Here is a 16,361-nt window from a genome sequence, read left to right as displayed (position 1 = left end):
GATTCTCATAACATATGAAATCAGGACAAATAACAGAAGGTAAGAACAGTATCATCATCCCTTAAGTTGGTTATGGCTATTTTTTTAGTAATACAATTTTTTCATCATGTTTTTCCACAGTTTTGCCAGATGAGAGAGAATTTCAATATGCTGCTAAAATGAACAATTTGGAAACCATGGAAAAGCTGTTTAAAAGGAATGTTAATATAAATGCTGTAGATACTGTGAGTATGAAGCGTCTGACAGATCACTGATCTGAAATGTGGCTCCTCGGGCTTGCATGGTGGATTCCCAGCATGCTAGCCCCGTCAACTAGAGGGTGGTGAGGCTGCGGGAGTCCCTTCTAGGACCTGATTAAGAAACGTTTCACACATCCAGTGTGGACAGTAGGATTTATGCAGCAGAACTCACAGGTCTTTGCATTTAGCCACTAGTTTGTGCATCACATTGGGAGCTAAGGACTTCTGAATTGTCCCTGCTTTAATATTTACTCTCTGTTTTCGGATGACTAATTTCTTGAGTTCCACATCTTTCAGAGCAGGAGGACTTAACCTTACAGTCACTTTGAGAATGAATTTATGCTGCTAGCATTACAAATTTCAAGGGTGAAGTGTTACCGTTCGGTTTGTATGGAACCACAGGGGCATTCTGCCACGTCCTCTGGCTCCAGGCTGAGATCAGAGTTCGGATTTACCCTAGACAGATGAAAATGCATTTCTTATGCTGACATCAACTCTAGGCCTGAAATCTGAGAATGTATACTGTACAGTAACAAAACATAGTTCTGTGTTCCACATGACGGGTATTTCAACAGCAATGAGCGGTTGTGATACTAATCTGGGCGTTGTGGAGAACAGTTTGCCCTCAGTGGCTACGTATAAATCATCTACCTGTAAACATCCAATGTTACTTAATCATGGGTTCTGAAAAAAACTTGCTTCCCATGCCCACGTGCATTTTTCCCCGCTGGGGAATTGAGGAGATAGTACAGGTGCATTCCTTGGTTTGTTTGTGAAAAAGAGAGGGAGACAAAAATTTCTTTTGATTAAACCTCTCTTGAACAATGAGGGTGTTCCCATCAATTACAAAAAGCCACTTAAAAAATAATTCTTGCTTCCTTATTGCTTTCCAGAATTCAGGAAATTAAACTAAATACTTTTCCAGTCCTGCAGTTTGAATTTTTATTCTGTCATCCTTAAATCAGACCTATGGTATAAGAGATTTACTAGCATAGCTACATGGGTGTTGTGCATTGGTTGATTCTCCTAGTGGGGACGTAGCTTATACTGGCAAAACCATTCTTTTGCTCACGTTGATCATTCCTGCCCCTGTACTCCTGAGCCAAATAAGCAAGGCTGCCAACAGGTAAATTTTGTTGATAGTACTATTTCCGTGCAAGACGCTTTTTCTGGCATAAACACACGTCATAAATCCCACCTTTTTATGCTTTTAACACATAGCTGTAAATTTAGACTTATGCATGGATAAGTCAGCTGATCTGCATAGAACCATAAAAGAACAAATCCAAACTGACTTTTAAAGTTAATTGGTTAAATCACTTACATATCCTTGTATGGAAACTCTCAGTGAATTATGTTAAACCCAGTTATGTTCACTTTAACTGGAAGCAAAACTCTCTCCACTGAAGTTTAATTCAAGTTAACCAATCTCTTTTAAAGTCACACCATTAATTACTTCAATGAAAAATTAATCAAGTGTTCCTGATAAGCATTGAGCCTATTCACCTGTGTAAAATTACTCACTGTTTGCAAGGTGGAAGCTTTCATTTACATAGATAATGACTCAGTCTGGGAAGGTGACTAATACTGGGTGAGGGAGAAATCTCGTCACGCATTGCAGAGGTATAGTCAAAAGCAAGGAGGACACCAAAAGCAAATCTAATTGCATGAATCTAGTCCTCAGCTTTTCAAATCAAACCATATAATAAAATAGTAAACGTGGATGCTTCTTGTACTGCATGCATCTTCTCTAGGCAGTATATGATTACTTAATCCCACTTTGACATTTCAGTGAATTTCAGTGAAGGGATGATGCTATGTAGAGTAACTAAATCATTCTGGTCCTACAAGAAATCTTTAAGATCAATACCTAAATTCTATCCAAGGGAACAAAAATGCAGATAAAGACCAAATGTGGCTGTTGAAGGAGAAATACGCAAATGTATATGCATTAACAAATACATTTGTTAATAATCAGAGAATTCAGAAATCCTGACCACCTGCACAAGGAAAAGAACTGTATTACAGACGTGACAACCAAAGCTTTGCTTATTTCAGCTGAAGCGCACCGCACTCCATTTTGCTGTTGCAAGAAGGCATATATCAGCGGTAGATTTTCTTCTCCATCACAAAGCTAGACTTGACATGGCGGATCAGGTAAGGTGGTGTACATGTTTTGATTCACACAGTATAGAACACCTTAGGGGAAAAGTAAAAGCAGGTATTTGCCTTATGGTCCCTGTTTTGCAAAGTTAAGTGCTTGCTGTAAATGCTTCAGTTTGTCTTAAGACTGCACACATTTATATGAAAAAACATTGTTAGAGGAAAAATGCATTGCCCAGAGCTTTGACTATGTTGAATACTTGAGTGAGCGCAAGGGTGGTTGAAGCCACTTGTGCAAATACGCTGTTTGTGGTAGTTGTGTATGAATCATTGGCCACTTTATATGAAAGCAACCACTAAAAGTAAAAATTAGCTCTGGGGACTGCTAGGAGCTCAGAAAATAACTTCTTGTGTTCTTTCTCTCCATTTTTATGAGAGTACCTTGATGCAAAACTGTCAGCTACTCTGCAGCCTCTAACACATTAAGAGTTTAGCAGTGTATGGCTGACTCGGTTGGGCCAGATGGTGATCCACAGTGCAAGATTTGATTCAGATGTTAAAACCAAATGTATGGTATGTTACTAAAAAACAGGCTATTCAAACTAGGAGTTTTCCAGTGAACTGACTAATGAAAATAGATGAATCATTTACCTTTGTTCCCCTTGTTTGCTTCTTCCTCTTTATCCACCATATGTGGCAGTGTTTAAGTAACACAAATTCCAGGTTGTGGAGGGTGGAAGGGGAAAGCTGCCTTGTTTTCACATTGTGTTGGAATGAACGAGAGACCTGTTGGTTCCAGTTACCAGCGGCTCCTGGCTTGGGCATGTGCATACAGTGTAGGTAACCATCTCCTCATTAATGCTGCTTGAGTTGCTCTGAAATGTTCTCCCAAGTTGCCCTGTCAGTGAATTCCTCACATGCTGCTTTGAAGAAATATGGCCGTCTTTCCGGACCCTATTAGCTCCTAAGCAAATCTTGCACTGTTGTAAGCAACATTGCCCTTTTGTCTGGCAAGCTGAAAGACATTGCCTGAATGAAGTACTCTATTAGTCTATGATATAAATGCTAATAGGGTAGTTCTGCAAGAAGTGGACAGTTTTCTTTAAGTAGTAGCGCTCTCTATAACAACAGTTAAGAAATGAATCCCTGGATCTTTTACAGAGTACCACTGGGTATAGTATTAATGTAATTTTATTCTGTAAGTGTAATTTATTGTAAGTTATTCTTTACGGCAAATTATTTTTCAGTGCCTATCTTCCAGATTTGTTGAGGCAATAAGGTGACTCAAAACATTTTATGGGTCCTCTAATTACCCTGATAGGGTGCATTGAAGCCAGGTTGGAAATACAGACCCTCCCCCCATGTTGGGGTTCTATTAAACTCAGAATCTCATTCTAATTAAGGATTACCTTTTAATTATTAGCTGTCTTTCATTCTTAGATGTTATTAATCATCTTTGTTGAAAGACCATAGGAAACACTCCATCATAATTAGCTCACAGAGCTTAAATATTATGACATTACGTATTGTATTTGACAGCGATTCATGTACTCTCTGGCAATCAGTTTGATCTTGCAATTGATAAGAAATAGAATGAAGATACTATGACTTTATTTCATACTCCCTTTCAGTTTCTGACCTACTTTTTGTATTAATAAGCATAAGGTGTTAAGCATTCTTAACATTTCTCAGTACAAAAAGTAAGCTGATTAAAAACAAACAGTGATGTTCTTAGCAGCAGATACGTGGTGCTCCCACCTTTAGATTGGAGACTTGATGTTTATTGATTAAGCAGCACATCTCTAAGAAACCAATAATACATTAATTGGCTAATAAACACACCACTGTTATTAGTAGTATTAATTCACAATTATATCACTCCAAGTTCCAGTGATTGAGTTACAATTCTATTGCTTATTATCAGTATTAGCATTGATACACAATTACATTACTGCAAAGAAATCTTATACTGCTAAGCTGCAATTCCATCACTTGTCCTTCTGCACTTAATATCAAGGTACAAGTTTACCCCTTCTTATCCACCCTACCATCCCAGCTCTTTCAGACATGGATCTGATGGAGAGTCCAGCAGGAGAGTCCAAGTCAGTCCCTTCCTATATCGGGGCGAGCTTTGGTCTGCAGGTTACCTTCACCACCGTCAGCAGAAGTCCACAATCACAAGATTGTGGACATCACAAGATCCTTCCCTTTTTTGTTCTCCAGCTGATTTTATACTTTATTTGCCTTTTTTTTTTTCCCCCTGAACTCACCTTTTTGTTACCCTTGTGCCTCCTTTTCTCCTCCCAGACTTCTCCCTATCAAACAGCCCACGCACAGAATCACACAGAATGGCTGAGGTGGGAACCTTTGGAGATGACCTAGCCCAGCCTTCTGCTCAGAGTACAGTCATGAAAAGCAGGTTGTTCAGAGCTATGTCCAGTTGGGTTTTGATTATCTCCAAGGATGAAGACTCCACAACCTCTCTGGGCAATTGATTCCAGTGTTTGATCATCCTTAGAGTAAAAAAGGGTTTTTTTTATGTTAAGTGAATCTTCCTGTACTTCAATTTGTGCCCATTGCCTCTTTCCCTGTCACTGGACATCACTGAGAAGAGTCTGACTGCATCTTTTTTACTCCCTTCCATCAGGTATTTATACACAATGATAAGATCCACCTCAGCCTTCTTTGGCTAAATAGTCCCAGGTCTCTCAACCTCTCCTCATATGTCAGATGTCCCTTAGTCATCTTTGTGGCCCTTTGCTGGACTCTGTGCAGTGTGTCCATGTCTCTCCTATACTGGGAAGCCCAGAAGTGGACACATTACTCCAGGTGTGTCTCACCAGTGAGTAGAGGGGAAGGATCACCTCCCTTGATCAGGTGGCAGTGCTCTTCCTAATGCAGCCCAGGATACCATTTGCATTGTGTGCTGCAAGGGCACGTTGCTGGCTCATGTTCAACTTAGTGTCCACCAGGAGCCCCAGGTCCTTCTCTGCCAAGCTGCTTTCCTGGCAATTGGCTCCCAGTCAGTACTGGTTCCTGGGGTTGCTCCTCCCCAGGTACAGGACTTTGCATTTCCCCTTGTTGAATTTCATAAGGTTCTTGTCAGCCCATTTCTCCAGCCTATTGAGGTCCCTCTGGATGGCACCACACAAATCTGGTCCATCAGCTACTCCTTCCAATTTAACATAATCTATAAATTTGCTGCAGGTGCACTCTGCCCCATCATTCAAGTCATTAATGAAGATGTTAAACAGTACTGGACCCAGGATCAATGCCTAGCGTACATTGCTAGTGACTGGTCTCTAGCTGGACTTTGTGCTGCTGATCAGAACACTTTGGGCCTGGCAGTTCAGCTGGCTTTCAGTACACCTTGGTATATCTGTTTGTCTGCGCCTGTACTTCATCGGTTTGTCTACAAGGATGCCATGGGGATAGTGTCAAAAGCGTTATGAAAAGATAAACATTCATTTCTCTCCCCTCATCCACTAGGCTAGTCTTCTCATTGTATAAGGCTACCAGGTCTAGTTACTTTTTCTCCTTGGTCAGAGCTGGGAAGGTTTTTCAGGGCAGACTTTTGAGCCACAGTCACAAATTTTGCCCAAGCCCAGCTTTATTCTTGTAGCCTGCGCACCAGATGCATGTTCCATATTGCCCTCCACTGTTTTTGACTGCAATTTCTGCTTGCTGTGCCCAGTTTGGGACTCCCTAATATGGGAAAGACGTTGATAAGCTGGAGCAAGTCCACTGCAGAGCCTCTAGGATGATTAGGACTGGGGCACATAGTGTATGAGGAGGTGCTGAGAGAGCTGGGTCTGCTCAGCCTTGGGAGGAGAATGGTAAGAGGGAGACCTTATGGCTGTCTACAGCTATGTAAGGGGACTAATCAGAGAAGACAGAGACAGACTTTTCTCAGAGGTGCACAGTGATAGGACAAGAGGCAATGGACACAAACTGCAACACAGGAGGTCCCAATTAGGTACAAGGAGAAAAAAAATTCACTGTCAGAGTGGTCAAACACTGAAACAGGTTTTCCAGAGAGTCTGTGGAATCTCAATCTTTAGGCTATTCAAAACTTGACAGGAGAAGGTCATGAGCAACCTGATCCAGTAGGACAGGCTTTGAGCAGGAGGTCGTAGAAGTGTGCCTTCCAGAGGCCTCTTCCAGCCTGAACTGTTTTGTTATTCAGTGAATAGTTTGTGAGTCGTATCCTGAAGTCCCTGTCACAGCAAGCGTCCTGCTGTCCGAAGTGTTATACCAACGTGCATAAAATCTGTTCCTGTTCTCCAGTAGAGATGGGAGTCAAGCTATTTATTCCTCATTTACAGAAGAGAAACTGGGGAAGGGTTGTAACTGCTAAGGAAGTGCCTCGATCCCTCTTGCTTCCTTTAGGTTCCTCTGACTCCATCTCTTAGACCATGTGCTTTTACGGTGGAGTATGAATGTCTGGTGTTTACACAGCACTTAGCACAATGAGCCATGATTTATGATGCTGCATCTGGACACAGCGCACACAAATTGAGGAAGAGATGTGGAAAAGCTAGAGAGATCTGTGGCCAAGATGGGAGACACTGGCTCGAAGTTCCTTATCTTTATTCCTTTTGGCTCTAAGAATTTAACAACGGGCATTTTTTTCCTATAAGTGCAGAACTTTTTAGAGAATTTGAGAGAAGAAAAGCGAACCCTAAAAAGAGGGCTAACTGGAAAATTATAGTGACCCATGGAAATATAGTCATTACGTATCATCACCTGAAATGTCATCCACCGCACCCAGTGCTAACTATCTGCATGGTTTCTGGAGAGAGGGAATCATTTCCAGGTAGTATTTAATCCCCCCATCTTAAAATGGGATTAGTCGTTCTCTGGAGATGCCAGACCTTCTGTCAAGAAGAGGGGCAGCCTGAACATTTAGCTAGGTCTTGATGCATGACATTTAGCTTAATTTAAGTGAGATGAATCCCACTCATACTGCCAGGTGTTAATACTGATTTTCTAAGAGCCTGCAGAGCAGAACCCACTCATACACTGAATTAATAAAGAAGATTTAAAGAAATTTGGCATGAGGTATTTTTGTGGTAATTTCTGCCTTTATCATTTTATTTGAAGCATGGCCTGACAGTGATTCATCTTGCAGCTTGGACTGGAAATCTGGATATAATGCGAAAATTAGTTAAAGCAGGCGCTGATCAAAAGGCTAAGAATGAGGTTTGTTGATGACAAATTTTTACCAAGTCTAAACATGTTTATGTTGGAAAAAAATCAAACTTGTTCTTAAAGAGTTACTTATGGTTTTTCAGGAAGGAATGAATGTACTGCACTTTGCAGCTCAGAACAACAACGTTAAAATAGTTGATTATTTTCTCCAAGATCTTCATCTGAATGACTTGAACAAACCTGATGGGGTACAGTATGTTTCTTTCTGTTTATTTCTTTGATGTCATGAGTCATCTGTTGTGGGCAAAACAATCTTGACTTGGGGAATTTGAATGAATTTTAATTTGTTGCCAGTTATATAAACTTTAATTACTGATTTGGGTATTGAGAAACAAGTAAGACAAACAGCCAGACAAGCACTTGAAAACACCTTTCCTCCCTCTTTGTCTGTCTCAGCTGAACTCCAGACACCTCTCCTCCCCTGCTCCCCTTGCTTTTGCTGCATGTGATGCTCGGTCCCATCGGTGAGGTGATGGGAGGCAGAGGAGGTTGGGTCAGTCCGCAGTGGTTTCCTGTTTTTTCCGCTCTTTGTTTCTTACTCCTTTCCTCTGCTCCAGCAAGGGTTCTTCCATGGGCTGCAGTCACCCTGTGGGTTTACCTCCTCCTGTGTCTCTTCCCTTGCATCCTCTCATGTCTCCTCCTGTATCTCCCCTTGTGCATCCTCCCTGTAGCAGTGACCACCCTTTCTTAAATATGTTTTCACAGTGGTATCATGCTCCTCTGATGCATTGAGTGCTGACACGTGGTGGGTCAGTTTTGCCTGTTCTGGAGCCAGCTGGAAATGTCTGTGACCACCATAGGGCAGTCTCTGACCTCCTCCCACACAGCTCAACCCTGCAGCCCCCTGCCCTTACCAAAACCTGCCAGTTATGGCCAACATGGGCATATTTTGCCAACATAGAACATAAAACTATGTGCAGCCATCCTACAGAGGTGCACCAATTCTTCAACAGTGCCAGGGCCTTGTCCTCATCAGATTTGCTGTGTTTTTATTTTTCCTTCCCACAATGTTGGGATCTTGCTTTGAAGGCTTACTTAGCTAAGTAGGATATTTTACCTTTACACGAGAAAAATTTATTCTTGTAGGATCTGTCACAAAAAGAACAAAAACCCCTATCCTTTTTTTTGAGTCTTGAATTGTATTGACCCAAGGGTGCAAAATTCTGAATTCTTTCTACACGTGACAAGGCGGGCAAAACAGAGTTAATTTAACAAAACAAGCCTTTGTGTTTTAGGCCTTGGGAAAGGAAAGGGGAAGAAGAATCTTCTTTATGTTGAGGTTATTTCATAATTATCTATTAATTGCTTGCATTTTTTTTCTTAGACATTTAATATAGGCCGCTATCAGGTAGTGAGGCCATCTAACTGGTCCGACGGCCTCACTGTCTGACCAGTGGTATAGTTTTATGTCAAGATAACTTTCTGCAGTTGAGTTGTAAACAGTTGGAAAAGTTTTTGTTAGTTTAACCACCACCAAAAAAACCCCACAATGTACACCACTAAATTCAGGCCTCCTGGATGAAACTTTTGAGATATGGTTGTTCTGGTCTGTGCTTGCAGAATTCAGATCAAACGTGTTAAGCCATGGAAATAAATCTTGCGACTTCTTTACTGCCTATTTCTGAGCGTCATCAGGCTTTTAATGAAACGGTTCTTTTGAGAAATAGTTTCATACTGAGAATAATTAAGAATTAAATATTTTGAGCACATTTTCTACCTCGTTACCGTTTCCAAACAGTTTTCAAATATTTTCTTTAGGTTATGCAAGATGTATAATCTGGTTTTTTACACTAAGTAAATATTGCATATTTTTTTAATTCTTACTCTTTTTGTATATATCTACTTTTTTGTTGATTTACTTTGTCATACAATATATAAATTTTTATGCAGAACATACATACACATATGCATGCCATATATCTAGTAACTGGAAGCAAAGTGTTTTTACTTTCAATAACATTGTGTTTCTTTCCATAATTGTTTTCTAGAAAGGTAAAAAGCCATTTCTTCTGGCATCTGAAAAAGGACATGTTGACATGATAAACAATTTGATTTCTCTGAAGCTGTTTACATCTGAAAAAGATAAGGTAAAGGTTTCTTTTCCACAGAAGTACAACTAAAAATGTGCTTGTGAAAGACTACTTTGTTTCAGTGTAGTTACTACATAACCAAGCGATATGAACAAGCTATGCAGATGTCACGGTGCTGGCAGTGATATATATTGGACCAACAAATATACAAGGATGATGATTTTTCAGTAATTAAGGGAGGACAGTGGAACTTCTGGTCTTATTGCCAGGAGGCTTTTCCATATGCATTAATAATTCATGTAAAGCAAGACTAGCATATGCTGTCTGGTGGGAGAAGCAGGAAGGTCTGGTGATTAAGCTGCCAGCCTCTGTGCTGGGAGATCGCATTTCCCGGTTTTTCACTCTGCTCGGCTGTGTCTGTGCATCACTGCTAAGTCCCACATGACTAATTTTTCAAAATTGTTTAAATACTTCAGTGTGCAAATAAACACACATGGGGATTTTTCAGAAGTGCCTAAACACTTCAACCTGATTGAGTTTGCTTTTGACACTGCATTTTAAGGTGTCTAAATAACTTTCAAAGTCTTCCCTTAAATTTCCTTACTCCTTTCTTCACTATTTGTGGAATGAGCACGTCAGTGTTTTCTGCATCTGAGGCATTGCAAGGATAAATACATTAAAAATTCTAAAATGGTCAGATACTGCATTTATAGAACCATGTAAGCAAGCACCCAGGAAGTTACAGGTTTGGGGTTTGTTTTTTTTTTTTTTTTTGTATTCTGGTGATACTTTAAAAGCTGCAGTGCAACCTGGAGCTCTGATGTGCTGAGTAGTTTATCAGCAACAGTTAAATAACAGTTGTCCCAGACATCTAGCAGGCTGAACTTGTAAAGCAGCAATGATGGGAGGTGAATGCTGTGGTCCTAAAGAGTAAGTAGGTAAGAAGCCAGGACAGCAAGTCATCTCATGGGTCACTGAAAGCAGTCGCACCGTAACCATCAATTAACAAACATACCTTTTCCTAAAATGTATTTGAATTTTCTGCCTCTCCACCTCCACAGTGCTCTGATTTGAAAAGCTGTTCTGGACCCTTATTTCTCTGAGGGTTAGGATCCTTCTCCTAATTTCCAGCTTCAGTTTGTTTCTAGCCAGTTTTATGCTTGTTCTTGTGCCAGCATTGTCCTTAGCTCAAAAGCTGCTGCTCTTCCTGATAATCATCTAGCTTGCTCTTTGTTTTTATCTGCTTGCTGGAGTGCTATTTTTTTTTCTTAATTAGCTAGTGAGGAATTGTACTGACTGTGAAGAGGATTGAAGATTGTGACATTGGCATCAAAGCCACTACAAGATTATATATACTTACCCAGGTTTTGGGCGTTTATCTTTAAATTGGTGCTTTTGGGGGCTTGATGTCCCCATCCTTGTAGGAACCAGTGCCCAAAGTTTTCTTCTGATTCATTCTTCAGGAGTTAGGATTTTAGGTCTTTTTCACTGATAATACACTGCAGTTTTCAGAATATGAGACAACCAACTAGACCAAGGTCATGCCTGCATACGTATGAAAAGGTTCCATTTGGATTAGTCTGAATCTTGGAACATGCTGTGTGGATCTGCCTCCTCCTCCTTGTATGTAAAAGAGAGATAGAAAGACCAAAGGCTTTGTGTTTAAGTGCACGTTGTTTTTACTCGATGTTTCAACTTTATTTTGTGTTTTAAAATATCTTATTTGACATTTTAATTTCAAGGAGGGAAACACAGCATTGCATCTAGCAGCCAAAAATGGTCACAGCAAAGTTGTAGAAATTCTGCTCGAACACTGGGAGGAAATAAATGACCTCAATCAGGTAAGGACACAGAAATTACTGAAAGAGATAAAGTTAGAAATTTGAAAAATCAACTAAAAAATAACATCTTTAAAGGGATAAGTGTTGCACTAAGTAGACTTCATTAGTTTTGCTGCTTTTCTAGTACCTTTGTGTTTTGCTGTCTGTCCTCCAGTAAATTCAGCTCCATTAACTCCTTCAATGTGTCTTCTTCTGTCCTCTATTCCTCACACAATGGCCTCTGCTCCGTCTCGCATGCCCTCGCATAACTACTGGTAGAAGGAAACAGAGGAGGGCCTAACTCCCACCTTGCTTCCTGTCCTCCAACATTTCTGGCCACGTGATCCCATTCCTTTTACCATCTCTGGTGCTTTTCAGGCTATTCACTGAGCCAGTTCAAGATGCATACCCAGCACATACCATCGCAGGCACCTCAGCAAAGAGGTCTCAGATTTGTACCTTGTTCATCTGGTCTCAATTGACTGCACAGAATTGGCTGCAGACACTACCTACTCACTTTTTCTTTCCCAGGTTAGTGTTGGTGAGCCCAGCCAGCATATTCATAAATGGCATATTAGCTGTGAAAGTTGCATCCCTGAGTTGATGCACTCGTGAGCTTAATTTTAAGGCTTAAAGTAGGAGTGTAGGAGGGAAATGCACAGTAACTACTCGACTCAGTGTTCCTGCTTTGCAAAGAGTCCTTGTGTCTTCTGCTTCTTCTGCGGGGCAGCTGGAATGAACTGAGCAAGCTAATTCACTTTGTTGCGGGCTGGCATGCCCGTTGAGGGAAGCTGCTGTGTGGTTGACCGTCTGTTCTGCTGGCCCAGCGGGAGAAATGAGTGAGGGACACCCACTCCTACCCAAGGCCTTCCTCTTCCTTAATCAGCAACAGATTTATGGGTCGAGGGGTTCTCATCCAACTTGTCTGATATTTCCAGCTGTGCAAGCTTTGAGGCACATAAGCCCCTTTTTGAAATGTGAAGCCCTCATGTTTCCAAGCCTTGTCTAACAATGTTGCTTCTGCACACACAGCTTGTACTGCTTGTGTCCCTGCCTCGCCATGCTAATGGTGTGACCTTCCTGTCCAGCTGCAGATGTTCTGGTCTGTGGATAAACAGGTCTCTCTTTCCCCCAGCTTGAGCAAAGCACTAAAATATGTTAAGTTTACCAAAATAATGGTGGCAGGAGTTTAAGCAAAGAAAAATCAGGATTTATTGATGCTTCTGTGAATGCTGAAGCACTAGAGTAACTTTCAGTAAACCTTTGTGTATTTTAGGAGTTGAGAAGCAGGGATTAAATCATTGTGCAGTTGATGTAACTTATTTTAGAGACTTGCTGTGGAGACTTGGAGACTTTTTTGGGGTGAGAAGATTTGAAATAAATATGCCACAGGATTATTTCTGCTCAAAGTGCTCCTTATAACTAGCAGTACAGGTGGGAATTCGTCAGAAATCCATGGCGTTGGACTGGCAGAAATTGGTACTTACGGTATGTGCTAGCATGCTAGCAGTGTTGCCCGGTGTTGAATGGCAGCAATTGCTACCCACCATCTTTGTTTCTGTGCCTGTTGCTAGCAATCTTCTTTGAAAAGAACGCGATTAATATTTATTAAATAGTTATCTATATTGTAAACCTTACCATATATCTGTCCACATAAATGTCATCTGTCACTTAAGTGCTGGTGAGTCGCCATTTCATTTAAGAGTTATTTTAGGAGCATTCAGGTTGTGTTCTTTTGTGACCATCTCCCCTTTTCTATTGAGCTGGATGAGTTTGATTGAGCTAACCTGTTCTGTGTCACAGCCTTATAGTCACATGGCTTAAATTGGAACAGACATTTTCTCTCTGTTGGTCTAGAACGGAGAAACTCCATTTTATTTGTCTGTTGAAGGAGGTCATGAAAAATGTGCTGAACTCTTACTGGAAGCAGGGAGTGACATCAATGTTTTAACTCAAGTATGTACACAGTATCCCTCCAGCACACAGGTACTGGGACATCCTGGGCTGTGGGAAGGACCTTATCTTCTCTTTTCTGTGTGTACTAATAGTATATTTGCTCTGCTTATTTTTATGAAATGGTAAAAAAATAAATTAATGAAATAGAATTGGGAATGTAGAGAGTGCTAACAGAATAAAACTGATGTGGAAGAAATATAGCATAGATTTATTTGACAGAGTACTGTGGTGGAGCTTTTTTATTTACTGTATGTCCAATAGTAAAACATATGACTAGGAAATGTAACCAACTAGGGTAATTGAAACTCCTCCTTTTTGGCAGTGTGTATGACTGAACTGATGACAAACCTGTTCTCCACATCTGGTTCCTAGACTCCCGTCCAGCTCACATCTGTTGAACGGCCTTGGCTTGCCTGCTGCGAGAAATTTATGATTCCAGCAGACTGAGAGCTTGTTTGTTTTAGCAGAATTACTAAGTGAAAATTTTCTATTGATTTATTTTTAAAAGTTTGTTAATGTGACTTTACTTGCTTGTTAAAGGTCAAACTGAACTAACAGACTAGGAGACAAGTTGGCTTTGTCCATGGTGCAGGGTAGCTGACAATGCTCATTTAACTCTTCCTTAAGAGAGATTGAAAAGGACTATCTAATACTGGTGGTTTTAGCATGTTTGTTGTGATATAGTTAAAATGAGAAGTTCCTTCAGTATTTACAAAAACACATCACACTAACTGCTGATCCATTTCATTTTATATCATTTTATCAAAGGGAGGGTTTGTTTGGGAGGGGATAATAACACAAATTTAAATGAAACATTGTCCGGTATTCATAGCTCTCTCTAGTGCTGTTTTTCCAGCAACAAAAATGTAAGTTTTTGCCATACATACCATTTCTTTCAGAACAATAGCAGCGCCTTGCAGATTGCAATTCAGAATAGACATCTGTCCTTGGTCACTTTTCTTATTGATAAGAATATTGACCTGGTCCCTAAACCTGAGGTGAGTGTATATCAGTATAACTGTTCTGCTGCTGTTCAGCATGTCCTGTCTTTTATGGCCGTCCTTGGGAATACAGACAGCTGAATGAGACTGACTAGTTCCTTTTTTTTTTTTACTATACACATTATTACATGGTTTATGGATGTTGGTTAGCAAAATGTTGTACAAACCCAGTCAGTGCCTGGACAGACTGGTGCAGTGCAGTGTAGAAGTGGCCAGGCTAAACCAAGGACTGGGCGTTATGAGAAGATGAGCAAAGTACCCTGCTTGAACTAAGCAGCAGTAATGCAGACATCCCTGTGTGCCACTTCATCTTGTCATGGGCAAAGAGTTAACACTTGTAACTGATTTTGAATAAAGGTAAATAAAAGGTAAATAAACACTTCAGTGCTTTCACCCTCTGCACTCAAAGCATATGCCTTCAAAATCTGCATGCCACCATTCTTTGGGGTTTAAAAAGAAAGAAGTATTCCTAATATTCAAATCTTGTCTCAATTTAGATGTTAGAGTTTTTGTTACAGCTGAGATTTTCTGTAAATAGGAAATTATTTCCTACTTCTACAATACAGGATGAAAATTGAATCTAGGCTTCGTGACTTATCTGCCATGAACACTGGCCTGTTGCGTAATGTTATCAAGGAAGAACAATTTATGATGTGCTTGAAATGATTTATTTTAAAGATCAGGCAGTTGTTGTGCTGCTTGTTCTCATTGGCTGAAGCAGAAGCAGAAGCAACTCATAAAATTGTAACTTACATTTTGGAAATATTTCCAGTGCAGCATTGTGTAAGAGCTTGCTTTGTTTTTCTTTAGCCCTGAAGAAATGGCTGTGGTTTATAAGGACACTAATGAACTGGTGTCTGGCACTGGTGAATGGCACTGCTATGGAATTCTTTTTTTAGCTGTATTTAACAAGAAACCGATGAGTCACATGTTCAACATGCAAAGTGATCTTGCCAATCTAATGGTTGGATTGTGACTGGTGCTGGACCTGCGTCCCAGTTATTTTCATGAATAACCACTCAAGTAAAAAACCCTTAATTTCTTTCTAGCTGTAATTTGCTTTTTATAAATATGACAGCAAGTCAGTTTAGTATGAAGAATATTTCCAGCAGCAATATGTGACAAGAGTTTATTCCTGGAAAGTAGATTTTGACATCTGTTTACCCAATACAGAATTAATCTATCTCCAGCCTATTCAACTAAGGGCAAACCCAATTTTCTGAGGGAACAGAAACATTACCCTAACCTTTCTGTTGTCGGCCAAGGGTTGCAGCACATCCCAGGTATGAACACATAAGAGGAGTGCCTTGCTGTGTTCCAAAGTGGTGACACACTGATACGCACCCCGTGCACTCATTTCTGGGTTTCTCAGCTGTATTTGTTTACCTGCTGCTGTAGGTGTTGCAGGAGCAGGCTGCCATCTCTGACATAACTCTGCACCTCAAGGTGTGTTTTCTGCGGTCTTGAACCTCTGCTAGAGCATATCACCTTTGCAAGGGGCGGATTTTAATGAGAACCTCTTTCTTGTTTGAATGAACTTCTAATAATGTACCCAAGTATAATAGTTTATTATTTTCCCTCCACAGCAGAAGAATTCCCCTCTCCATTTAGCAGTCATCAATAATCATCTACTGGTAGTAAAAAGTCTCTTGGATGCCAATCATGATATAAACTCCTTAAATCACGTAAGAAAAACTGGGAATTAACATAACTTCACTGGTAGAGAGGAGATTATGTGGATTTTGCTTGAAATAATTTTTTCCTTACAAGCTCAGGGTACAAAAGAATAGGAAGGAAGAGGCAGTTCCCTCCTTATCTTTTTGCGTGTGTGCATATGTATTAGTCACTGGTACATGCTGTGCTAGTATTGTTTGTGCAAGATAAGGATAGCAAAATGCTATATACTCAGAAAATACTTGGATTAATATATTGTTGGAGTGTTACAATTCATGCATAATAAATGACAAATGTCTCAATGGTAGTGATCTCAGAGGGAAACCC

General features: G+C 40.4%; 1 protein-coding gene across 1 annotated transcript in view; it reads left to right on the top strand.

The window, feature by feature from the left end:
* The window catches only part of ANKDD1B (ankyrin repeat and death domain containing 1B), a 31,475-nt gene that overhangs the window by 2,959 nt on the left and 12,155 nt on the right, over positions 1-16,361 (top strand). Inside the window, exons 2-10 of the mRNA XM_076362413.1 lie at positions 121-224; positions 2,298-2,396; positions 7,446-7,544; positions 7,637-7,741; positions 9,542-9,640; positions 11,326-11,424; positions 13,261-13,359; positions 14,259-14,357; positions 15,947-16,045. Coding sequence (XP_076218528.1) covers positions 121-224; positions 2,298-2,396; positions 7,446-7,544; positions 7,637-7,741; positions 9,542-9,640; positions 11,326-11,424; positions 13,261-13,359; positions 14,259-14,357; positions 15,947-16,045 — 902 coding nt within the window. The remainder of the gene's footprint in view (positions 1-120; positions 225-2,297; positions 2,397-7,445; positions 7,545-7,636; positions 7,742-9,541; positions 9,641-11,325; positions 11,425-13,260; positions 13,360-14,258; positions 14,358-15,946; positions 16,046-16,361) is intronic.

The sequence above is a fragment of the Aptenodytes patagonicus genome, chromosome Z, assembly GCF_965638725.1.
Source record: "Aptenodytes patagonicus chromosome Z, bAptPat1.pri.cur, whole genome shotgun sequence".
Lineage (NCBI taxonomy): Eukaryota > Metazoa > Chordata > Aves > Sphenisciformes > Spheniscidae > Aptenodytes > Aptenodytes patagonicus.
The sequence above is the reverse complement of the archived record's forward strand: the minus strand, read 5'-3'. Positions and strand labels throughout refer to the sequence as shown.